Here is a 25,475-nt window from a genome sequence, read left to right as displayed (position 1 = left end):
CACTATAATACTATATAATGAGACGCATCAAAGTGTGTCTGGTGGCCGTTTGGTAGGCAACTCAATACCACTGTAGATAATACTACTATAGTATTTTACATATACTACTACATGCACTCTGCACACACACACATGCACGGTAGTTTGTAGTCATTCATTCATGACTGCTTTCTCTTCCTCAGGTTTTCCACCAGTTTTGCATATTATGGTCTGGCCATGGACCTCCAGAAGTTTGGAGTAAGCCGTTCCATTCCTATTGGCTGGTATTCTACAACGTCTTCTGACGTCTTCTTATCTTCCTGTTGGTTGGCTATCTTTCCTGTCTTTCAATTGGCTCACTATCTGTCATGTCTTCCAATTGGCTGGTTTCCGGTGAATGTGTGTCCTGTCTTCCTATTTGCTGGTTGTCCAAGTGAATGTGTGTCCTGTCTTCCTATTGGCTGGTTTGTTCGGTAAATTTGTCTCCTGTCCTCCTATTGGCTGGTTTGTTTGGTGAATGCGTGTCCTGTCTTCCTATTGGCTGGTTTGTTCGGTAAATGTGTGTCCTCTCCTCCTATTGGCTGGTTTGTTTGGTGAATGCGTGTCCTGTCTTCCTATTGGCTGGTTTGTCCGGTGAGTGTGTGTCCTGTTTTCCGATTGGCTGGTTCGTCCGGTGAATGTGTGTCCTGTCTTCCTATTGGCCGGTTCATGCAGTGAATGTGTGTCTTGTCTTCCTATTGGCTGGTTCTCCAGGTGAACGTGTACCTGATGCAGATCATATTTGGGGCTGTTGATATTCCGGCCAAGCTGCTGGCCCTCCTCATGCTGACGTTCCTGGGCCGGCGTGTCACCCAGGCAGCCTGCCTCTTCCTCTCCGCCCTCGTCATCTTCATTAACATCTTCGTCCCCACAGGTTAAACACACACACACCCACACTGTGTGGTTCTCTCTCTCTCATTCTCTCTCTCTGTCTCTCTCATTCTCTCTCTCTGTCTCTCTCTCTCTCTCTCTCTCTCTGTCTCTCTCTCTCTCTCTCTCTCTGTCTCTCTCTCTCTCTCTCTCTCTCTCTCTCTCTCTCTCTCTCTCTCTCTCTCTCTCTCTCAGACAGAGAGACGGACCCTCACACAGACTCTGCTCTTTGTGTCTCCTCAGACATGCAGACGCTGAGAACCACTCTGGCCTGTCTGGGGAAAGGTTTCACCTCATCCTCCTTCACCTGCGTCTACCTGTACACTGGAGAACTGTACCCCACGGTCGTCAGGTAGGCCCCTCCCACGCTCATCGGGTAGGCCCATCCCATTGTCATCGGGTAGGCCCCTACCACTGTCGTTGGGGAGGCCCCTCCCACTGTCATCAGGTAGGCCCCTCCCACGCTCATCAGGTAGGCCCCTCCCACTGTCAACGGGTAGGCCCCTCCCACTGTCATCAGGTAGGCCCCTCCTATTGTCATCAGGTAGGCCCCTCCCACTGTCATCAGGTAGGCCCCTCCCACTGTCAGCATGTAGGGTAGGCCCCTCCCACTGACATCAAGAAGGCTCCTCCTACTGCCACCAGGTAGGCTCCTCCCACTGAATCTTGACCGATGTTCCTTTTATTACACCAAGTTTGATGATGATTGGCTTAAGTAAACCCCGCCTTTTGGCACCATATATTCCTCCCTCTACCAGACATGTTGTTTGGTCAATACATTTTACTGTATCTCAGCAATGCAACCTTTACCCCAACCATCCCACCACGCCCCGATTGACCAAAACTTGATGTCATCTTGTTCCCAATTTGGTCCTGAGCAACTTTCGTGTTGATCTCAAAGTCGTAGAAGTCCATCTTGATGTCCATATAAGCAAACATGCATACGTTATTGAGGCCAATATGTGTAAAGCAGAGGGCGGTTGCTGGGTAGGTGTGTTATAATAAAACTAACATTTACACTAGGCTGCCTCGTACTTTGTGTTTGGCCACCTGATAATAAACATACAAGAAATGCAAAGTGCTCTACACAACAATCACAAGGGGTTAATCAATCAATTTTGAATCAATAAATAAAGAATAAAAACTACTACTATAATAAAAATAATGATACATTTAACTTAAAAGTGGTTTTGTCATGTAAGCTGGTTTAAACATTATATTAGGTTACAATTATTTAGCTGATGCTTTCGTCGGTCGGGATAATAAGTGTGTTCAGCCATGAAGATACCGACCAATAAGAGCAAGATTCACACGTGTAATACAATTAATATAATTACGGTAACATGTTATGTTATATTATATTAAACAGATGGTAACATGTTATGTTATGTTATACTTTACAGACGGTAACATGTGATGTTATATTATATTATGTATTACATTGAACAGACTGTAAGACTATGTTATATTATGTATTACATTGAACAGACTGTAAGACTATGTTGTATTGTGTATTACATTGAACAGACTTTAAGACTATGTTATATTATGTATAACATTGAACAGACTGTAAGATTATGTTATATTATGTATAACATTGAACAGACTGTATGACTATATTATGTATTACATTGAACAGACTGTAAGACTGTTATATTATGTATAACATTGAACAGACTGTAAGACTGTGTTATATTATGTATTACATTGAACAGACTGTAAGACTGTGTTATATTATGCATTACATTGAACAGACTGTATGACTCTATTATGTATTACATTGAACAGACTGTAAGACTGTTATATTATGTATTACATTGAACAGACTGTAAGACTATGTTATAGTATGTATTACATTGAACAGACTGTAAGACTGTGTTATATTATGTATTACATTGAACAGACTGTAAGACTGTGTTATATTATGTATTACATTGAACAGACTGTAAGACTGTTATATTATGTATAACATTGAACAGACTGTAAGACTGTGTTATGTTATGTATCACATTGAACAGACTGTAAGACTGTGTTATATTATGTATTACATTGAACAGACTCAGACTGTGTTATATTATGTATAACATTGAACAGACTGTAAGACTGTGTTATGTTATGTATTACATTGAACAGACTGTAAGACTGTGTTATATTATGTATTACATTGAACAGACTAAGACTGTGTTATATTATGTATTACATTGAACAGACTGTAAGACTGTGTTATATTATGTATTACATTGAACAGACTGTAAGACTGTGTTATATTATGCATTACATTGAACAGACTGTATGACTCTATTATGTATTACATTGAACAGACTGTAAGACTGTTATATTATGTATTACATTGAACAGACTGTAAGACTATGTTATAGTATGTATTACATTGAACAGACTGTAAGACTGTGTTATATTATGTATTACATTGAACAGACTGTAAGACTGTGTTATATTATGTATTACATTGAACAGACTGTAAGACTGTTATATTATGTATAACATTGAACAGACTGTAAGACTGTGTTATGTTATGTATTACATTGAACAGACTGTAAGACTGTGTTATATTATGTATGACATTGAACAGACTCAGACTGTGTTATATTATGTATAACATTGAACAGACTGTAAGACTGTGTTATGTTATGCATTACATTGAACAGACTGTAAGACTTGTTATATTATGTATTACATTGAACAGACTAAGACTGTGTTATGTATTATAATCACAGGCAGACTGGGATGGGCTTCGTCTCCGTCATCAATTTTGAATCAATAAATAAATAATAAAAACTACTACTATAATAAAAATAATGATACATTTAACTTAAAAGTGGTTTTGTCATGTAAGCTGGTTTAAACATTATATTAGGTTACAATTATTTAGCTGATGCTTTCGTCGGTCGGGATAATAAGTGTGTTCAGCCATGAAGATACCGACCAATAAGAGCAAGATTCACACGTGTAATACAATTAATATAATTACGGTAACATGTTATGTTATATTATATTAAACAGATGGTAACATGTTATGTTATGTTATACTTTACAGACGGTAACATGTGATGTTATATTATATTATGTATTACATTGAACAGACTGTAAGACTATGTTATATTATGTATTACATTGAACAGACTGTAAGACTATGTTGTATTGTGTATTACATTGAACAGACTTTAAGACTATGTTATATTATGTATAACATTGAACAGACTGTAAGATTATGTTATATTATGTATAACATTGAACAGACTGTATGACTATATTATGTATTACATTGAACAGACTGTAAGACTGTTATATTATGTATAACATTGAACAGACTGTAAGACTGTGTTATGTTATGTATAACATTGAACAGACTGTAAGACTGTGTTATATTATGTATTACATTGAACAGACTGTAAGACTATGTTATAGTATGTATTACATTGAACAGACTGTAAGACTGTGTTATATTATGTATTACATTGAACAGACTGTAAGACTGTGTTATATTATGTATTACATTGAACAGACTGTAAGACTGTTATATTATGTATAACATTGAACAGACTGTAAGACTGTGTTATGTTATGTATTACATTGAACAGACTGTAAGACTGTGTTATTTTATGTATTACATTGAACAGACTAAGACTGTGTTATATTATGTATAACATTGAACAGACTGTAAGACTGTGTTATGTTATGAATTACATTGAACAGACTAAGACTGTGTTATATTATGTATAACATTGAACAGACTGTAAGACTGTGTTATGTTATGTATTACATTGAACAGACTGTAAGACTGTGTTATATTATGTATTACATTGAACAGAGACTGTGTTATGTATTATAATCACAGGCAGACTGGGATGGGCTTCGTCTCCACTATGGCTCGTATTGGCAGCATGGCCGCGCCTGCTGTTCTGATACTGGACGAGGTACCAACTTCATAACCAACCAACTTACTATTAACCAGACCCTCAACCAAATAACTAACAACCTAGCTCACTAACTAATAGCTCGAACTAACTATCAACCTCAAGACTCAATAACTAATAACCTTACTATTTACAAACCAAACAATTGAATAACCCAGCGAGCTTATCACCTAAGTAATTACCTAACAACCAAATTAACTAATAACCTAACTTATTAGCTAACCTCCTAATTAACTAATAAAAACATTAACTAATAACCTAACTAACTACTTACCTGATAACTGTCATAACTAATAACCAAAGAAACCTATAAAGTAACTTATAAATCGTACTGACTACCAACCATACTAAATATGAACCGTACTAACTAATACCTACTAGCCTTAATAACCTCAATAATAACTTACCGACCACCACCCGCACACCAACCAGCTAAAACTATCGGCGATAACAGAGGCAGTTATAATAGGAGCAACTATATGGAGTAGCAACATTAGGATCAGCTATATAAGGAGCAATTATAATAGGAGCAGACCTACAAGAATCCTGCTTTGCGTGTACCGCCATCTTGTGGCAGCCGCCATTCCATACTATTCACACTATAGCTTAGCATGAAGCCGCTATAATAGAAGCAGCTATAGGGTTAATAACATCTAGGAGCTATAACAGGTACAGCTATAGAGTAGATAACATGAAGCCACTATAACAGGAGCAGCTATAGGGTTAATAACATGTAGGAGCTATAACAGGTACAGCTATAGAGTAGATAACATGAAGCCACTGTAACAGGAGCAGCTCTAGGGTTAATAACATGTAGGAGCTATAACAGGTACAGCTATAGAGTAGATAACATGAAGCCACTATAACAGGAGCAGCTCTAGGGTTAATAACATCTAGGAGCTATAACAGGTACAGCTATAGAGTAGATAACATGAAGCCACTATAACAGGAGCAGCTCTAGGGTTAATAACATGTAGGAGCTATAACAGGTGCAGCCAGGGCCGTTGCACCAAATCCTGGGCCCTGTATACAAGAGGTCCCCCCCCCCCCCCCCCCCCCCCCCCCTCCCCGAATTCCCCCTACCAGCCCCCTGCGCTGAATTGTTGACGGGGGGGCAGGGGGTAGAGAACAATTGTTGACGGGGGGGGGGGGGGGGACGTGGCTGTGTGCGACTCCTAACACTATGGGCTGGTAGATAATTCAACAGATTTTATTTTTTATTTTTTTTAATTGCCATGGGCCCCCCCTCTGCCTTGGGCCCCCCCACGACTGCCTCACTTTCCCCCGCAGTCCGTCGGCCCTGGGTACAGCTATAGAGTAAATAACATGAAGCCGCTATAACAGGAGCAGCTCTAGTGTTAATAACATGTAGGAGCTATAACAGGTGCAGCTATATGTGATGATAACATGATGAAGCTATAATATAATATATACAATATATATTATAATATATAATAACAGCGACTGTGTGTGTGCAGGTGATCCCCGCCCTCCCTAGCATCGTGTACGGAGGGGCCGCCGTGATCGCAGGAGTGTTCGCCTGCTTCCTGCCGGAGACGCGGGACATCCCGCTGCCCGACACCATCGAAGACGTGGAGGACAGATGGTACGCGGGCGCTAGCTCATTGTTAGCCGCACACTGAATGAAATAGTATGCGGGCGCTAGCTCATTGTTAGCAGAACAGTGAATGAAATAGTATGCGGGCGCTAGCTCATTGTTAGCAAAATAGCAATTAAATGGTAAACTGAAGCTAGCTAAATTTTTAGCAGCATAGCAATTAAATGGTAGGCAGGTGCTAGCTCATTGTTAGCGGCATCGCAATTAGCCCTCTATTTTCAAAAAGAGACTGATTTCCATACACTATTACACTATTTTTATATTGTATGTCTATTTTGTAACTTTACTATCTCTACCTTCTGTATGTCTGTCTGCTTGTCTTTTTGTCTGTCTGTCTCCTCGTCCGTCGGTCTGAGTGTCTGTCTGTCCGTCTATATGCCTGTGTGTCTGTCTGTCCGTCTATCTGCCTGCCTGTTCTTGTGTCTGTCTGTCTGCAGGCCTGGAAATCTGCAGCCCAAAGAGAAGCAGGACCAGGCAGAAGAAATGCCCATGAAGGTGGGCGTGGTCTCTGAAGGGGGCATGGTCTCTAAAGAGGAAATAGCTTTGAAAGAGATGAAGGAGGGGGAAAGCGCAGGGTTAAACGCCCTTTGATCTATCTATGAAACTAGATCTATGTATACATATTTGATCTATGAATCCAGATCTATAAATACATGATCTATAAATCCAGATCTATACATAAATATATGACCTATCTACGAATATAGATCTATATATAAATATATGATCTATCTATAATATATATAGATTTATATATATATGTATGTATGTATATATACAGATCCCTCTCTGTAGAGAGGGAGAGAGATAGAGAAAGAGATGATAGAAATGTAAAGTCTTACGCTCAAATACAGGCAACTATGTTTTCAAACTTGATTTAAAATAACATTTATTTTCTTTAGGGATAGCGAAAATGTTATTATAAATTTTAAGGAATGAATTTATCCCAATTTTTTCATTAGGACATAGAGCATGAGGCTCAACATGTTTATGTTCCTCTCTTAGGGAACATTAATTAGGAGGTGATATAGATGGTTCCATCCCGCGTTCCACCTCTAATCAGTTCACTTTTACAATGAGGATTTATATTAAAAACTGCAATCAACCGGAGTCAAAACTTGATTCATTTTATTTGTCCCATTTTCTTTTAAACGATTTTTTGAAGTTGGAACCGTGATCAAATGTTGACCCTTAATGTGAACGCTAATCTTGGATTAGGTTTACGGTTAGCCCTAACCGTTAACCTAACATGGTACATGTTAGTGATGACTTTAACATACTACATTTTAGGGTTAGCCATATGCTGCCGGCTCTACTCTTTCATGCAGATAACAGTTGCTGTTGGGCCAGGAAGTACATCACAGTACAAACGGTCAGATCAGTTTCTGTTAAGTCAGCTAGCATGACTTGGGGTCATCCCTATGTTCCCCAGGTCCTTTGTTCCCCGGGTGCAAAGGATTAGGGTCAGGTTTAGGGTAAGGGTTAGGGTTTAGGGTGAGGGTTAGCCCTTAACCTAACGCTAACCATAACCAATCGGAGGAGAGCCATTCTAACCAATCACAGGCGAATTTGAGGCGAAAAAAGCGGTACTTGCACTTACCATCCTACGAAAAATAGATTTGCTCACAGGGTCCTTGTCCCCGGTCACATACAAAGCGAGGAACATTGGACCCGGGGAACATAGGACCCGGGGAACATAGGTACGCTCCCCATGACTTCATCAGCAACCAGCCTGCTCACAACACATAAAATCAGGCTGTGATTCTGCAGAGCTTGAACATGTGTGTCTTTAAATGAGGGGCTGGGGGTACCACTCTTCAAAAAGTTCCTTGGAGGTGGTGGGCCGATGTCACTTATCTAGGATCGGTCCCGGGTGACAGGAAGTGATGTCACTGCTGGCAGGCGGGAGCGCCTGGTGCGGGCGACCCAGGGAGTGAAGGCGGAGACCCGGGCATAGACCCCAGGGCGCCCGGGCCGTCCACAGCCCACACCGAACGAAGTCACGCCTGAACCACAGAGGAAGAACGCGCTCGTTCAGACTGCTCTAACGACCGTAACCACCTGGGACTCACTGAGCAGTGTGTGTGCCAGTATTGATACTGAATGGCGGTGTATTGTTACTGTGTATGAGTTTGTATGCGTGTATCTGTACCTGTGAGAAGCTAGGCTAGGTGGTTGTCTCTTTGGTGCTCGGCTAGGTGGTTAACTGTGAGGAGCTAGGCTAGGTGTGTATCTGTGAGGAGCTAGGCTAGGTGTGTATCTGTGAGGAGCTAGGCTAGGTGTGAATCTGTGAGGAGCTAGGCTAGGTGTGTATCTGTGAGGAGCTAGGCTAGGTGTGTATCTTTGAGGAGCTAGGCTAGGTATGTTTCTGTGAGGAGCTAGGCTAGCTGTGTATCTGTGAGGAGCTAGGCTAGGTGTGTATCTGTGAGGAGCTAGGCTAGGTGTGTGTCTGTGAGGAGCTAGGCTAGGTGTGTATCTGTGAGGAGCTAGGCTAGGTGTGTATCTGTGAGGAGCTAGGCTAGGTGGTTATCTGTGAGGAGCTAGGCTAGGTGTGTATCTGTGAGGAGCTAGGCTAGGTGTGTATCTGTGTGGAGCTAGGCTAGGTGTGTATCTGTGAGGAGCTAGGCTAGGTGGTTATCTGTGAGGAGCTAGGCTAGGTGTGTATCTGTGAGGAGCTAGGCTAGGTGTGTATCTGTGAGGAGCTAGGCTAGGTGTGTATCTGTGAGGAGCTAGGCTAGGTGGTTATCTGTGAGGAGCTAGGCTAGGTGTGTATCTGTGAGGAGCTAGGCTAGGTGGTTATCTGTGAGGAGCTAGGCTAGGTGTGTATCTGTGAGGAGCTAGGCTAGGTGTGTATCTGTGAGGAGCTAGGCTAGGTGTGTATCTGTGAGGAGCTAGGCTAGGTGTGTATCTGTGAGGAGCTAGGCTAGGTGGTTATCTGTGAGGAGCTAGGCTAGGTGTGTATCTGTGAGGAGCTAGGCTAGGTGTGTATCTGTGAGGAGCTAGGCTAGGTGTGTATCTGTGAGGAGCTAGGCTAGGTGGTTATCTGTGAGGAACTAGGCTAGGTGGTTATCTGTGAGGAGCTAGGCTAGGTGTGTATCTGTGAGGAGCTAGGCTAGGTGGTTATCTGTGAGGAGCTAGGCTAGGTGTGTATCTGTGAGGAGCTAGGCTAGGTGGTTATCTGTGAGGAGCTAGGCTAGGTGTGTATCTGTGAGGAGCTAGGCTAGGTGTGTATCTGTGAGGAGCTAGGCTAGGTGTGTATCTGTGAGGAGCTAGGCTAGGTGGTTATCTGTGAGGAGCTAGGCTAGGTGTGTATCTGTGAGGAGCTAGGCTAGGTGTGTATCTGTGAGGAGCTAGGCTAGGTGTGTATCTGTGAGGAGCTAGGCTAGGTGGTTATCTGTGAGGAGCTAGGCTAGGTGGTTATCTGTGAGGAGCTAGGCTAGGTGTGTATCTGTGAGGAGCTAGCCTAGGTGGTTATCTGTGAGGAGCTAGGCTAGGGGTGTATCTGTGAGGAGCTAGGCTAGGTGTGTATCTGTGAGGAGCTAGGCTAGGTGTGTATCTGTGAGGAGCTAGGCTAGGTGTGTATCTGTGAGAAGCTAGGCTAGGTGTGTATCTGTGAGGAGCTAGGCTAGGGGTGTATCTGTGAGGAGCTAGGCTAGGTGTGTATCTGTGAGGAGCTAGGCTAGCTGTGTGTCTGTAAGGAGGTAGGCTAGGTGTGTGTCTGTACCTGTTAGGACCCAGTGATTATCTTCTTCACATATGAGCGGCCCTCCAGAGTCGCCCTGGGAACCGAATCAATAAAATAACAAATAACTTCAAATATCTTGGCAGTAGCTTAGCAATATCTAGCCTAGTATAGTTAAATCTAGCGTAGTTCAACCTATTAAGGTTGAACTACGCAGTTTAACGTAGCTTCAAATAACCGTTATTTAACCTAGCATAGCCTAAACTAATGTAATTTAGCCGAGTTAAATGTAGACTTGTGTAGACCTAGCCTGTTGAACCTATGTTCACCTTTTACCTCGCCTATCTTAGTTCAACGTCACCATTTTTAAACCTAGTTTAATCTATCCTATCTTTACCTAGCCAGTTTAGCCTAGCAGGGCTTAGTGCAACCTAGTCTAGCCTAGTTTAATTTATCCTAGATTGTTTAACCGAGCCAAATTCCTTTAGCTTAGTTTAACCTAGCCTAGCCCAGTTTAACCAGGCCGAGCACAGCCTAACCTAGATAACCAACCCTAGCTTAGGTTAGGCTAGGCTACCCTAGTTCAACCCAACATAGTTTTGATTGAGGGAAGTGAGTTACCTGACAGGAGTCCACCCCCCCTTCAGGAAAGCCGGCGCACAGCATGGAGGAAGTGATGTTATACTCAGGAAGTTGCTGCTGGCACTGCTTCCTGTCCATCAGCGGAACCTGGGCCTCCTGGAGAACATTCACAGGGGAACCTGTAGAACCAGGATCAGGTTAAGTCGGTTTAGACCACGATGGATTAGTGGGTATATATATTTATTACACGGCTCTTCTTAATGCTGTAGAATGCACTTCACTTGAATGGGCCTTCCCGACTTCCGGCGGTCAATTATTTTTTTGATAATTGGCCGTTGCTAAGCATATAGTGAACGCTGGTCAAGGAATGTGGATTTTTTGCCTCTGATTCATGTATTTCGTATCACTCTGCAAATAGTCCGGTAACTTATCAACCTGAGCGTATTCCGTTTCTAAGCGACATCAACGTCTTTGGCAAACTATTTCTCTGCTGACCAAGAATGTAATAAGCGGCATAAAGTACAGAACGCCGGTCATTATCGAAAAATAAGCCCTTTCCGGTCGAACCAAGACACCTCCGCTTCACGTTGTGGTCCGTTCTGTACATTATCCCTTACATATTTGTGCGGGTCATAATGAATGATGATCAGTGTGGGTCGTCACCTTGCTCAGCCTCGTACCCCCACCCAGCGATGAAACACTTCCTCCCTGCTGGGGGTTCCTCCCCTTCTGGGAGACACGCTGGCTGCACCACATCTACGCAATATACACACAACTTACAAAACAACAACACACTTAATGATACACAATGGTTACTAGTTATATGAACTACTAGTTAGGTTCACTACAAGTTCGGCTTAACTGGGGACGTACGAGTTAGGTTGACTGGAGTCTCGAGATGCATCATGGCGATATCGGCCTGCTTGGTGAGTTTGTTGTACTGGTTATTGATGATGATCTGGTCCACTCCTCTGGGCTGGACGTCAGGGGAGCTCTGATCTCCCTGGCTATGCAGGCCCAGCACGGCACTCCACAGGTTCACGTGGATATTCTTCCTGGAAGTAAAAATGAAGGGTAGCTCATCTACTATGATGGTTACTATTATTTTGTCCGGTTGCCACCCGAATGAGTCCTAGTCCGGAACTAGGGCAGGATTCCTAAAGACTGCCAATAGCAGTTAGACTCTTGCTCTGGCATATGCGTCCGGTCCCGTGCCCGTTGAGACAGATTTCCAGCAGACCTGTCCCAGACCGACCGTTAACCTGATATTGGGCGGGTTTAATATGATGACTGTACAGGAGCCCCCTAGGGGAGCATCCAAGATGGCAGCCGCTTATATGTCACATGTTTCATGTTTCGCTGCTCTGATTGGTTGCAGGTCTGTTCCATTGCCTCCGTATTTGGTGTTTTGTCCTGCACCTGCTGATAAAGGCCCTCGGATATCAAAAGTGAACTAAGAGGCTCCAGACTAATGTGCATTTGAGAATTGGTCTGCAGATGTCATGCTAGGGATCAAGTGAAGGTCTAGGGATCAAGTGAAGGTCTAGGGATCAAGTGAAGGTCCAGGGATCAAGTGAAGGTCTAGGGATCAAGTGAAGGTCCAGGGATCAAGTGAAGGTCTAGGGATCAAGTGAAGGTACAGGGATCAAGTGAAGGTCTAGGGATCAAGTGAAGGTCTAGGGATCAAGTGAAGGTCCAGGGATCAAGTGAAGGTCTAGGGATCAAGTGAAGGTCTAGGGATCAAGTGAAGGTCCAGGGATCAAGTGAGGGTCCAGGGACCAGTGAAGGTCCAGGGATAAAGTGAAGGTACAGGGATCAAGTGCAGGTCTAGGGATCATGTGAGGCATTTAGATTAACTGGGGTCTGAGGTTATCTAGAGGCTACGTTTTCCTAGTGGTTAGTTAGTTAGTAGGCTGGTTAGTTACCCGTAGACGCAGTGAGCTGCGGTAACCAGCCAATGGGGGTCGATCAGCGTGGCTCCACAGATATGCCGGTTCCGCCAATGAAGAGAGACGATCCATGGCCACGCCCCCTTCAACGCATCGACCCCTCCCACCACTCTGACACTTGCTAGGAGAGGAACCAAGGAAAGGACACTAGGACAGGACACAAGGAGATGACACTAGGATAGGAAATAAGGAGAGGACACTAGGAGAGGGCACTAGGAGGGGAAACTAGGAAAGGACACTTTTAGAAGGCACTAGGAGGGGAGACTAGCTGAGGACACAAGACGAGGCTACTAGGAAAGAAGACAAGGAGGGGAAACCAGGAGAAGGGACAACTAGAGGTCACTAGCAGAGGAGACAAGGAGACGACTGTAGTAGAATAGAAAAGTGGAGGTCACTAGGAAAGGAAACAAGGAGAGGAAACTGAGAAGGGCATAAGGAAAGGACACTAAGACTAGTGTCCTTTCTAGTGTCCTTTCTAGTGTCCTCCCCTAGTGAGAATTCACTAGGGGAACAGACAAGGAGGTAGATGAGACAAGAGGAAACAAGGAGAGGATCATAGGAAAAGAAAGAATAACCCTGGTTGCTGATAAATAATAATAATAGGAGTAATGGACGGTTACCTTGACCGACCTGTTGGTCTGCTGTGTCCTGTGTCTCCAACGGTATGTGAGGGGTTGTGGTCGGTACCAGACGAACACCACAAGCTGAAGACAGGAGTTCTGTTTAGTTTCAGAACACTGAAGATTGATTCATGTGAACAACTATGAAATGTAACACAGAACAGTTCACTTACGTTGGTTCCCACATCTCAGTGAAATGACCTCCTCTCCAACACAGGTTTCACTACATAGCAGACAGAAAAGTCATAAAGTTATAAAGTATTAGTTATGGTTAATTTCCTGATGGTAATTTTATGGTCCTGGTGTGAATGGAAGTTAATGTTGTGGTTAATGTCAGTATGTTATGTGATGATTACTGTTTTTTTTATGTTAGGCTATGGTAAAGCTTATGTTTATGATTATGGTGGTAGTTATGGTTTATATCATGTTATGATGATGTTATTGTTCATGTGAACCTCATGTTAAGCTCCAGTGTTTTGTTGGGCTTGATGTTGATGCTGACAAACGGGGAATCCTCCCTCACTGCTGGTACCGAGACGGCTTGGCCCGACCTGCAAACAGAATCAGTCCGTTATGAAGTCCTCTTACCCAACAGGTGTTCCTACCTGTTGTCCAGGTGACTGAGTGGTACCTACCTGTTGTCCAGGTGAGTCATCCTACCTGTTGTCCAGGTGACTGAGGGGTTACCAACTGTTGTCCGGGTGAGTCATCCTACCTGTTGTCCAGGTGACCGAGGGGTTCCTACCTGTTGTCCAGGTGACTGAGGGGTTGTCAACTGTTGTCCAGGTGAGTCATCCTACCTGTTGTCCAGGTGAGTGTTCCTACCTGTTGTCCATGTAGGTGAGGTGTTCCTACCTGTTGTCCAGGTGAGGGAGGGGTTCCTACCTGTTGTCCAGGTGAGTCATCCTACCTGTTGTCCAGGTGAGTCATCCTACCTGTTGTCCAGGTGAGTGTTCCTACCTGTTATCCAGGTGAGTCATCCTACCTGTTGTCCAGGTGAGTGTTCCTACCTGTTATCCAGGTGAGTCATCCTACCTGTTGTCCAGGTGAGTGTTCCTACCTGTTATCCAGGTGAGGGAGGGGTTCCTACCTGTTGTCCAGGTGAGTGAGGTGTTCCTACCTGTTGTCCAGGTGAGGGAGGGGTTCTTACCAGTGGTCCAGGCAAGGGGTTCATACCTGTGCCCCAAGTAGGAGCAGGTGAAGTCTGACAGGTGTTGGCTCCAGTCCCGAGAGCAAACCGTGTAGTTGATGTCCTGGTCCTGGATTTGAAGACGCCTTGTTGTGTTAAACACTGGCATGTGCACTAGAAAAGTACAAGTAGAACCAGGATCAGATGAGTTGAATAATAATAATCCTATCTCCTATGTTTGTACATAATGGTTCTTGTACTAGAATCTTTATCAAATCTAGAATATATTCTCATCTAGAATCGTGTTTTACGTAGAAACTGTTCTCACCGCAGTCTGCTTCATCGGAGGCGTCAGGGCAGTCGACTACACCATTACAAAGAGCTTTACCATGGATACAGTCGCCTAGGAGACACTGGTACTGGCCTTCCTCACATGGCTCTGAGAGGAAACAACCAGGTAAGATAGAAGGACGACTTGTTCTACTAGTTTTTAACTAGTTCTTAACTTGAAACCTCCTACTCGGGGGTGGGCTTAGCTCAGGAGGTATAGCAGCTGTCTTGTAACCGAAAGGTTGCTAGTTCGATCACCAGCTCCTCCTAGCTGAGCTGTTTAACTAGTTGTTAAACTAGTTGTGAACTTGTGGAACTTCTAACCTGGAGAGCCGATGTTCAACCCGGAGGTGAAGTTGGCTTGGAACCCTCCACCCGCTCCTCTGCTGTTTGTCACGAACCTCACTGTCACCTGATTGGTTGTGGAGACCAGGTCGGGGTCGGGTCTGCCGGTGCCTGTAAAGACTCCTGGGAGGGGAACCACTGCCGCTCTTAATGCCTTTGGATTTACTTTTCTTGGTAAAAAAAAAAGTAATTGTTTGATAAGAAATTCAGAAGCACTTTGTAAGAAAGGCAGAAAAACTGCCACTTTCAGGCATTAACAAAGTATTAGTAAATAGTGAATTCCGCAACACAAATTCAATATTAAGCCATTCATAATCATATAAATCCTCATTTAGATTATTGTTAACCTGACCTAGGAGCCTAGAGTCCGACCCCGACCCATCTCGGACCTCTACCACGTCGTAGGTGGCCTCCACATCAAAGTGTAGGAAATGGAGTTGGATGTTCCATCCTTCTCTGGCATGGAGCGTCCACAGGCCTGCATCACAAAGCAACAAGGGAGTTAGCGCTATATGACCCTTTTATACTAATATATCCACTTCGCTTTGACATAAATAGGCTTTGTTTCCGTGTACTTTCGATGCAGTTGATGTTACTGTAGTTTTAACATACAGTTAGTGATGTTTCTGCAGTTTTAACATACAGTAAGTTATGTTCCTGTAGTTTTAACATACAGTGATGTTACTGTAGTTTTAACACACAGTTAGCAATGTTATTGTAGTTTTAACATAATTAGCTATTTTGCAGTAGTTTTAACATACAGTTAGTGATGTTATTGTAGTTTTATCATACAGTTAGGGATATTTTTGTAGTTTTAACATACAGTTGGTTGTGTTTCTGTTGTTCTAACATACAGTTAGTGATGTTACTTTAGTTTTAACATACAGTTGGTTGTGTTTCTGTTGTTCTAACAAACAGTTAGTGATGTTACTTTAGTTTTAACATACGGTTGGTTGTGTTTCTGTTGTTCTAACATACAGTTAGTGATGTTACTTTAGTTTTAACATACAGTTGGTTGTGTTTCTGTTGTTCTAACAAACAGTTAGTGATGTTACTTTAGTTTTAACATACGGTTGGTTGTGTTTTTGTTGTTCTAACAAACAGTTAGTGGTGTTACTGTAGTTTTAACATACAGTTGGTTGTGTTTCTGTTGTTCGAACAAACAGTTAGTGATGTTACTTTAGTTTTAACATACGGTTGGTTGTGTTTCTGTTGTTCTAACAAACAGTTAGTGATGTTACTGTAGTTTAAACATACGGTTGGTTGTGTTTCTGTTCTAACATACAGTTAGTGATGTTACTGTAGTTTTAACACAGTTGGTTGTGTTTCTGTTGTTCTAACATACAGTTAGTGATGTTACTGCAGTTTTAACATACAGTTGGCTTTGTTCCCGTAACTGTGAGGGAAGTTTGGAGAGCTGAAGGTGGAGTTGGGCTCCCAGAGGTCAAAGGGTCCCCCGCAGTCAGCTGAGGAAAACAAACAACGGGTTAAGGTCAGTAACTAATAACCAGGGGTAAGTTGGGGTAAGTTAGGGTTAGTGAGTACCAGGGATGACGGGTGGTGTAGTTGGTGGAGGGACGTTGGTTGGTTCAGGCGGGGCCTCCCCACAGGGGCCGCTGGTCAGGATGATGTCATCTAGAGCAATGTCATTCCTCATGCCGCCTCGCTTCAGCGCCTCGAACACGACCTGATACACAGGAAGTACCGGGAGTCAATAAGTCAGACAGGAAGTCATTCTGACAGACAGGAAGTAAAGGTAGTAATTAATGTCAGACAGGAAGTCATTATGTCAGACAGGAAGTCGTTCTGGCAGACAGGAGGTATAGGTAGTAATTCTGTCAGACAGGATGTCATTTTGTCAGACAGGAAGTCATTAAATCAGACAGGAAGTATAGGTAGTAATTCTGTGAGACAGGATGTCATTATGTCAGACATAGAGTCACTCTGTAATCTTTAAATAGTTTATTATAAATGGTTATAAAAGTGTCGAAGTGAAATGAATACTGAGTCTTTCTGGTGCTAACCATGGTTTCCATTGTTAGGTTAAGGGTCACCTGACCCAGGTTCCAGTTGTCTCCATAGTTACCGTCTCTTTGGAACACAATAGTGGAGGATGCCATAATGTTTGGTTTAGATGATGGCAGCTCACTGAGTAGCACCCTCAACCTATATACATGTTCACCAAGCATGTGGTACCTAAACAAATATGGTAACTGGATTAAACATTGATGTATATTTTTATATTTATTTCAAATTTCGAAATTCGAAATTTACAGAATAATTTACCAGAATTTGAGACAAATGGGTTGAGGGGGCGGAGTCAAGGGAAGACTGTAGATGTAGTAACTGCTCTCTAATTGGCTCGGACTCCTTGGCGTCACAAGGTAATAACCTGTAATTGGTCAAAACTGAGACTCAGTCATGTGGGCATGGTTAAAACAGTCCAACCCAAAAACAACCCTAGCAAGAGGCTTGCCCTAGCAAACCTCCCATAATAACCTCCCCTTAGCATCCGGTAACCTAGGCTGTCGCCATAGTAACCTGAGTGGGGTTGCCAAAATTACCTGAGTAGTTGCCAAGGGTGTGGTCGGAGCTGGGTCCAGTCAGGGGGGGGAAGGTTTGGCCGCTGGTTCGAATCCAGGTGTTGCCCTCTGCTGGGTTCTGCCTCCAGAAACACATGCCTTGCTCAAAGGAACAGGTGAGCTTCTGCTCATCTGGAGAAAATGATATATGAAAGTTATAAATGATGCATAGTGGTAGATTACATGGTAGATTAAAGGGGACATACTATACCACCTGGTGTTATAATATGTTCCCTTTAAAGGGGACATATTATAACATCAGGTGTTAGCGTGATTAGCCCTTGCAAGCCGTTTCGAAAATCCGCCCCTTATGACATCAAAAGTGGGCGTGTCCACCTAGATGTGTGCTGGATAGATCAGTCTACCAGCCTACCCAGTGGACTGAGGTAAACGTTGCTCATCTATCCAGCACAGATCTAGGTGAACATGCCCACCTGTGATGCCAGAAGCTGCATATTTTCAAAACAGCTTGTAACGGCTAATCACACTCGCACCTGGTGGTATAATATGTCCCCTTTAAGTGTGATGACCTTACCGCTGAGGTCGGAGGTTTTGGCAGCCTTGTATGTGGCTCTGAACCCTGGCAGGTTGTTGTACTCATCAGAAGTAAACAGAACAGTTGATTGGTCCTGAAGAAGCCACACATTTCCTGGGGGGGCGGAGCCTGACAGCACAGCTGGGAGTGACAATAAGATGTTATATCTATACATCTATAAATCTATATATCTATATAGCTATTGATGCTCAAACACCATTGTGTTGCCCCATTCGGAAATAGATAGTTGATTAACAAAAAAATCGTCCTTTAAAGTAATAATCATCCAGATTATTACTTTAAATGCACATCTTTGACCCAAATAAGAAGAGTGAAAAACGTTGGGGGTAGACAGAAGTCGACAATAAACAGTAGAACCCCGAAAGTAGATGAATGACAATAGACTGTAGGTCAGGGGTGCCCAACCAGTCGATCGCGGTCTACCAGTAGACCGCCGACAGATCCCAAGTCGACCGCGAGGGGTGAAGAAGAAAAAAAAAAAAAAATTTTTTTTTTTTTTATAAAATAAAATTTGCGTGGGACATAGACGCGCGGTAGCGCATGCGCTGTCAACAGCAGTTGAAAGCCGTCAACTGAAGTCCGTAGGTTCACGATACAACCCCCCCCCCGTAACGAAAGACCGTAACTCAAAGCATTTTTGAAAATACTTCCATACTTCTGTGACCGTACTTACATACAAGACGCTTTTCCGTCCCAACGCCCTCATAGAGACTCAGTGCGTCGGTTTCCTCTTCAGTCTCAAACCCCTGGAAGCTGATCTCTACGGACAAGCCCTTCTCTACCCTAAACACAGCGGCAGAAGAACCATGATGAAGGACATTCTCCTGCTATTAACACTAACGCACTGTAGACACAGAAAGAGAGACACAGAAGAGAAACAGTATAGTAGAGATAGTATATACCCTAGAGACAGTAGATGGTGGAGGTTTAGTGGAGAGGTAGTAGAGATGGAAGATACGGTAGAAACAGTAGAGACGGTTAGGAACGTACAGACATTATGTATGCAGAGAAATGGAGAGATTCAGTTGAGTGAGCCAATAGAGCCAGTAAAGTGACAGTAGAGAGACAGTAGATGACTAGAGTCAGCAGAGAGACAGTAGATAACAGTAGAGAGACAGTAGATAGAGTCAGTAGAGATTCAGTAGGGAAAGTAGAGATTAGCAGAGAGACAGTAGAGAGACAGGAGAGAGACAGGAGAGAGACAGTAGAGAGACAGGAGAGAGACAGTAGAGAGACAGGAGAGAGACAGTAGAGAGACAGGAGAGAGACAGTAGAGATTAGCAGAGAGACAGTAGAGAAACAGGAGAGGGACAGTAGCGAGACATTAGAGAGCCAGCAGGTACCGTATAACCCAGCGGCACTGAGTATTGCTATCGTACGACTCTGCGTGGAAGGATCCAGTTGGTCCCGTCAGGAGAAACTGTCCATCACATGCTGTTGCTGTGGAGACAAGCAACTATCCTGTGATTTCATTGTCATGTTCGAATGACATGACACGATCAGCTTTCAGTCTACGTTCTATTAATTTTTTCCTATGGAGTTGAGCATTGAAGCTAAGCTAGCATTGACAATATATCTGTAATAAACCATCCCTCATGCTAACCTAACCCAAACCCAATATTGGCTATATTACCCTAACCATAATCCAACCCCTTAAACTCTAACCATATCCCAACCCCCTTAACCCTAACACAGCCCCCTAATAACAACCAGACCCCCCTAACACTAACACAACCCCCTAACCCTGTTTTACCGCAGACTTCTTGCTCTTCATCAAAGCCATTGGGACAGTTCTGCAGTCCATCGCAAAATAAGACATCTGGGACACAGAGGGCCAGATCTCCACAGGCCCTCTGGGCGGAGGGGCACCCCCACGCTGAGGAAACATCGCCCCCATCAGGTACTACATGCACATTACATGGCTATATATATTATATATATATGTACCTCCATATTGTTTAATATATTTAATATGTTACTTCATGTGGAGATACATATAGTTTTATGTTGTATGTTATAGTTTTATGCCATTTCATTAGGTCATGATTAATGCTGTCAGTTAAACGCGTTATTAACGGCGTTAACACAAACTAATTTTAACAGCGTTAATTTTTTTATCGTGCGATTAACGCAATTTATTTAAAAAATAAAATAACTTTCTGCTATGTTCAAGGCAGTATGTTTGTATGTTCATCGTTTAATTGCACAATAGGCATTTTTTTTGTATCGTGCTGTTTTGATCAGTATGCCAATGTTGCTATCAATAAAAAAACATTTGCACAAGGCAAGCCGATGCACTTCTCCATGTTGTTAAGAGCATTAAAATGAGAACAATTAATGGGACAAAGAAATCAAGGAATATTTGGCATTGAATTTTTTTGCGATTAATCGTGAGTTAACTAGGACATTAACGCGATTAAATATTTTAATCGCTTGACAGCACTAGTAATGATATATTATGGGCTACAAAGCTGCTCACCAGACGTCGTTGAACTGCTTCCTGGCGTAGGCAGAGCTGTGGTCTCCTCTTCTCTCTCTGAGGACGAGGTGTTTCATCAGCAGCAGCCCTAAACCAAACCTTACCCTCAACCATAACCCATCTGTTATCAGCCGCACCCTAAACTATGGTTCATGTATCAGAGTAAAAACAGTGGAATTGAACTGCCACCCTCAGATAGTTTGGTTGGACATTGTAGCCTCCACCACAACATAATACGCGTGGTAAATGTCGACACTCTAATATACCTAGATAATATCATGGCAAACTAATATAATATAATTGAATGTAATAAAACATCTCACTACTTCCAGAACACTGTGATGTAGATTGACGTGTTTTGGTTGGCTGCTGGTTTGGATAACGTGTCTACCTGTAATTTGGATGCTGCTGCTGTCAATCACCATAGGGCCAGGGCTCTGAAGCCCCGCCCTCAGCTCCTGCTGCACCTGCTGGGCTGTGACAGGTCCATGGAACCAAAGGTCAAAGGTCACCAAGACACTCCCCCTGCTGGACATCCATGACATCACACACCCTTCTGAGACCCTTTATACTGATACTCTATTGATACTCTACAAATACCCTACACACTGATACTCTATTGATACTATACTGATACTCTATTGATACCCTGCATACTGAAACTCTATTGATATTCTACTGATACTCTACTGACACCCTACATTCTAATACTCTATTGATACTATACTGATACTCTATTGATACTCTACTGGTACTCTATTGATACTCTACTGGTACCCTACATACTGATACTCTATTGATACTCTACTGATACTCTATTGATACTATACTGATACTCTATTGATACTATACTGATACCCTACATTCTGATACTATACTGATACTCTATTGATACTCTACTGATACTCTATTTGTACTCTACTGATACCCTACACACTGATACTCTATTGATACTATACTGATACTCTATTGATACTATACTGGTACTCTATTGATACTCTACTGGTACTCTATTGATACTCTACTGATACTCTATTGATACTCTACTGATACTCTATTGATACTATACTGATACCCTACATTCTGATACTATACTGATACTCTATTGATACTATACTGATAGTCTATTGATACTATACTGATACTCTATTGATAATCTACTGATACCCTACATTCTGATACTATACTGACACTCTATTGATACTCTACTGATACTCTATTGCTACATTACTGATACCCTAAATATTGATACGTCGATATATTATGTTATAATAATGATATTATTCTAATGACATTATAATGGTGATATTATATCAGGTGTAAACATGAAGCTGACCTGAAGGTCGTGACCTGGCAGGATGCGTAGTCTCCGTTGCTCCACAAGGCGTCTGACACCTGCAGGTTCACAGGTCAGTGGGGTCAGAGGTCGTACTATATATTATGTATGAGATATATTTTGCATAAGAGAGAAAACTGCTCCAACAGAGCTGATGTGTCAGTCCTAGTCATGTGGACCTTGATACTGGAGTCTGAGACAGCAGAACTATGGGTCTATGGGTATGAGGTGTTTGAGATTGTGTGTTTTTGAGTGTTGTAGTGCAGGGATACTTTAACATTTTCACCTTGGGACCCGAAATACAATCTCAGTGTGTCCCTGGAACCCAACCAACACCAAGAATTAGTGAACCTTCCGGTCACTACAGACAGACTACTGTACAGAAGAAGCGGAGCTACATTGAGGCTTGTCTGCAGCGTGTTGGAGTTGGAGTTGGAGTAGTTACCAGGAGCTGGATGTCGAAGGCCAGGGCCTTAAACTGAAGACTAGAGGAGTTCTTCAAGTCGTCAGTGAAGATGACTCCTTCTGTGATCGTCAAGCGACCCTCCAACGGCGATCTATCTGAAGACCACCAGGGAGAAACCTTCCTCGTCATCGTTCTATTCACCAGGTCTATTTAGTTGTAATAAATAAGTAATATTTGGTTGTTTTAGATACAAGTTATACCTATTTATATTGATCATGAGTTATATTTAGTTGTATTATGAGTCATATTTCTATGTGAATTATTTTTGGTTATATCGAGTTATATTTGGTCAATTATACGAGTTATTTCTGGTTATATCTGAGTAGTATTTAGTGATTTAATGGGTGATTTCCTCCTACCATCCGGTCGCAGGCTGAGCCAGGACACAGCCAGGAGTCCAACACACAGGAGGAGGAGAAGAAAACACAAGACGAACAGGAGAACCTCTGACCACGATCTCCTCATGGTGCTGCCCTAAACCCAGGACAGAGCGTCACCATCTAACCCCAGCATACACATGAATATTACCACCTAACCCCAGCATTAAAATACCTATGAGGACCTCATCCCAGGATAGAACGTTACTATACCAACTAGCCCCAGAGTAGAACATGACTCTTATCACCACTACGTTAATCTCTTGAAGGATAACTAATGTATGATTTAATACATTTCTCACTTTATATTTAAGTGATTTAAAGTTGAATCAGGGATAAGTCTTTAATTACTCACAGAGGAACCTATAAAGTACGATCCCTTCAGCTGCTTAGATGTTTCCTCGGATGTGGTCCTTACGTTTACCTTCCTCTGTGGTCTCCAGGACATTCAGGTGTATTAGTGGAACGCTTCCTTAAGACTTAGAGAGATAAAACAGCTAATGAGCCAAACTCACATGGCTATAAGGCTTTAATCAGCGTCTCAAGTCCAAAACAGAAGAGATATGTCTTTCACTCTATAGCTCAAAGGTCACCAGGATCAACCTGTAACCTTACAGCCTACTGACTACACTCCGCTAGAACTGACACCCAGCACTGATACTTTTATTTTTATCACTGAGGCCCAGTATGCATATTTTACATTCAGTATGTTTCAGGCCGACCAGGAAACAAACCATTATATACCTGCCTCATCTAATCGAATAAACACAGATACTGTACAACCATTATTAAGAATATAAACACAATTTTATTAATAGACAGTAACAGTATAATAGTCAAACAACACGACTATGATACACTGAAACATCAATGCAATAAAAAATTAAAGATGAGCTTATTCATCATCTGTTAGCAGTTTTCAAGTATGCAATAAGCGTATAAAAATAATGCTTGATTTCTTAATCTCTGTGGCCCTGTGGCCTTAGCAGCCCGGTATTGGTCCGCGGCCCGGTGGTTGAGAACCTCTGCCATAGACCCAGTACTGATAGTGTACTCTAGTCACAGTAATGATACCACCCTAGACAGTAATGATACTTTTCCCTAGACCCAGTTCTCACACTTTACCTTAGACCCACTTGGTCTAGTATGGATTTTAAATGTTTAATAAAAACTTTGCAACATTATTTAATAATTTCAATGAAAATACTTTTATAAGTATTCATATTTAAAACGCACAGAGTAGTTCGGCACTGCCCACAACCACACACAGTAAGAGCTAGGTCCCGCCCACATCTCTACACAGTAAGAGTTAGGCCCCTCCTACATCTCTACACATTAAGAGTTAGGCCCCGCCTACAACCCTAAACTGTAACGTTAGGTCCCGCCCACATCTCTACACCGTAAGTGTTAGGTCCCGCCCACATCCCTTCAGTTACAGTTAGGCCCCGCCCACATCGTCATCGTAATCGTTCAAGAGAGATAGATTTTCTATTTTTAGTTAACATTTCCTATTCTTTCAAATCAATTAAAGTAAATATAATCATCAGTTAATTTAAGAAATTGACAATTTAAAATAATGTTCTCATCATGATTTGAACACAAAATCACCTTATAATTCAAACATCCATCTAAAAAAACATAAAAATAATCAAGCAGAATAATGCAGAATGTTACCTAAATAATAAAAAAGTTTTTACTATATAATAAAGATGACATAGTAGTATAATGTCATAATGCAAAATAATTGCAATGTATGCAAAATGTTACATGGTTTATACTGTAGTATAGTCGACTATATTATGTATAATATATATTATAATTATATAGTGTATACAATGTTTCTCTCAGCAGACATGGTGATATTGTATGTATAAAATAGTTTTTAGAAGTATATCATATATTATATCATGTATTATACATAATACATTATATTAACAGACATTGTCATATAGTATCTATAATAAAGTATACTATATCATGTACTATATATTATGTTATATATAGTATATTAACAGATCTGTTAATATATATCGTATATAATGTGTAGCATAAGAACACATTTATACATATCATATATTAATTTCATATTAGTGGTACACGTTCTTCCTCATCTTCGTCCTCAAAAGAGGATCCGCCTCCTCAAAGACGTCTAGGAGAGGAAACAAGGAGAGGTCACTAGGAGAGAAAACTAGGAAAGGAAACAAGAAGAGGTCACTAGAAGATGACATTCGGAAGGACACTACAAGAGGACCATTTTTAGCAATATACTGTTTATATATTATTGTAAGAATAATTATTTTAGATACAAAGTTATTACTATACATATCTTATTCTATCATTCCATTACATTAACATTTACTTTTAGGGCATTTAGCAGATGCTTTTATCCAAAGCGAAAGTACATTTATCAGAAGAAAGAGAAACAACAACATATCGCTTTTGGTACAGTAAGGTACGTAGAACCAGCTGCCTTACAGATGCTAGGTGAACCCATTCTCCGTATACAACAAAGATAGCTGGGGTAAAATGCTACACCATGCTAAGTACTATTTTTGTGCCAGGAGTTACAACATTCAACAAGTGCGTGAGAGGGGTGTTAGG

At 42.1% G+C, this 25,475-nt stretch overlaps 3 protein-coding genes and 1 long non-coding RNA gene across 8 annotated transcripts in view; 2 read left to right on the top strand and 2 right to left on the bottom strand.

Moving 5' to 3' along the window:
* The window catches only part of oatx (organic anion transporter X), a 14,284-nt gene extending 6,733 nt beyond the window's left edge, over nucleotides 1-7,551 (top strand). Inside the window, exons 11-16 of one of the 2 annotated variants that reach the window (XM_030362517.1) lie at nucleotides 183-237; nucleotides 733-892; nucleotides 1,132-1,240; nucleotides 4,745-4,823; nucleotides 6,302-6,429; nucleotides 6,879-7,551. In XM_030362517.1, the coding sequence (XP_030218377.1) occupies nucleotides 183-237; nucleotides 733-892; nucleotides 1,132-1,240; nucleotides 4,745-4,823; nucleotides 6,302-6,429; nucleotides 6,879-7,032 (685 nt within the window). In that variant the 3' untranslated portion in view covers nucleotides 7,033-7,551. Of the gene's footprint in view, nucleotides 1-182; nucleotides 238-732; nucleotides 893-1,131; nucleotides 1,241-3,623; nucleotides 3,694-4,744; nucleotides 4,824-6,301; nucleotides 6,430-6,878 lie in introns of those variants that run through there. The other variant, XM_030362518.1, reaches the window with a different exon arrangement.
* Nucleotides 7,552-7,610: 59 nt separating this feature from the next.
* On the bottom strand, nucleotides 7,611-23,347 carry tmprss15 (transmembrane serine protease 15). Of its 2 annotated transcripts, none has more exons than XM_030362507.1 (28): nucleotides 23,230-23,347; nucleotides 22,857-22,971; nucleotides 22,477-22,592; nucleotides 22,032-22,090; nucleotides 21,087-21,223; nucleotides 20,696-20,752; nucleotides 19,970-20,092; nucleotides 19,560-19,656; nucleotides 18,890-18,999; nucleotides 18,196-18,336; nucleotides 17,643-17,792; nucleotides 17,365-17,470; nucleotides 17,103-17,274; nucleotides 16,624-16,765; nucleotides 16,455-16,544; nucleotides 15,431-15,556; nucleotides 15,058-15,201; nucleotides 14,732-14,842; nucleotides 14,451-14,577; nucleotides 13,730-13,825; nucleotides 13,448-13,497; nucleotides 13,275-13,358; nucleotides 12,631-12,775; nucleotides 11,579-11,760; nucleotides 11,369-11,461; nucleotides 10,745-10,884; nucleotides 10,166-10,220; nucleotides 7,611-8,447 (listed from the first exon to the last, which is right to left on the bottom strand). In XM_030362507.1, the coding sequence occupies exons 1-28, from the start codon at nucleotides 23,320-23,322 to the stop codon at nucleotides 8,299-8,301; spliced, it is 3,210 nt and encodes a 1,069-aa protein (XP_030218367.1). In that variant the 5' UTR covers nucleotides 23,323-23,347; the 3' UTR covers nucleotides 7,611-8,298. The 2 variants fall into 2 exon arrangements, with proteins under 2 accessions (XP_030218367.1, XP_030218368.1); XM_030362508.1 differs by having other exon boundaries at nucleotides 22,857-22,966; nucleotides 23,230-23,309.
* LOC115547978 (uncharacterized) lies at nucleotides 22,120-24,058 on the top strand. The gene is made up of 2 exons (XR_003977455.1): nucleotides 22,120-22,641; nucleotides 22,870-24,058. It is a non-coding gene; the product is annotated as an uncharacterized LOC115547978 (long non-coding RNA).
* csf1rb (colony stimulating factor 1 receptor, b) overlaps nucleotides 23,663-25,475 on the bottom strand; it is a 17,197-nt gene continuing 15,384 nt past the window's right edge. For 2 of the 3 annotated variants that reach the window (XM_030362512.1, XM_030362515.1), the window contains exon 22: nucleotides 23,663-25,062. In XM_030362512.1, coding sequence (XP_030218372.1) covers nucleotides 24,962-25,062 — 101 coding nt within the window. In that variant the 3' untranslated portion in view covers nucleotides 23,663-24,961. The remainder of the gene's footprint in view (nucleotides 25,063-25,475) is intronic. The other variant, XM_030362516.1, reaches the window with a different exon arrangement.

The sequence above is a fragment of the Gadus morhua genome, chromosome 7 (assembly GCF_902167405.1).
Source record: "Gadus morhua chromosome 7, gadMor3.0, whole genome shotgun sequence".
NCBI classification, from domain to species: domain Eukaryota; kingdom Metazoa; phylum Chordata; class Actinopteri; order Gadiformes; family Gadidae; genus Gadus; species Gadus morhua.
The sequence above is the reverse complement of the archived record's forward strand: the minus strand, read 5'-3'. Positions and strand labels throughout refer to the sequence as shown.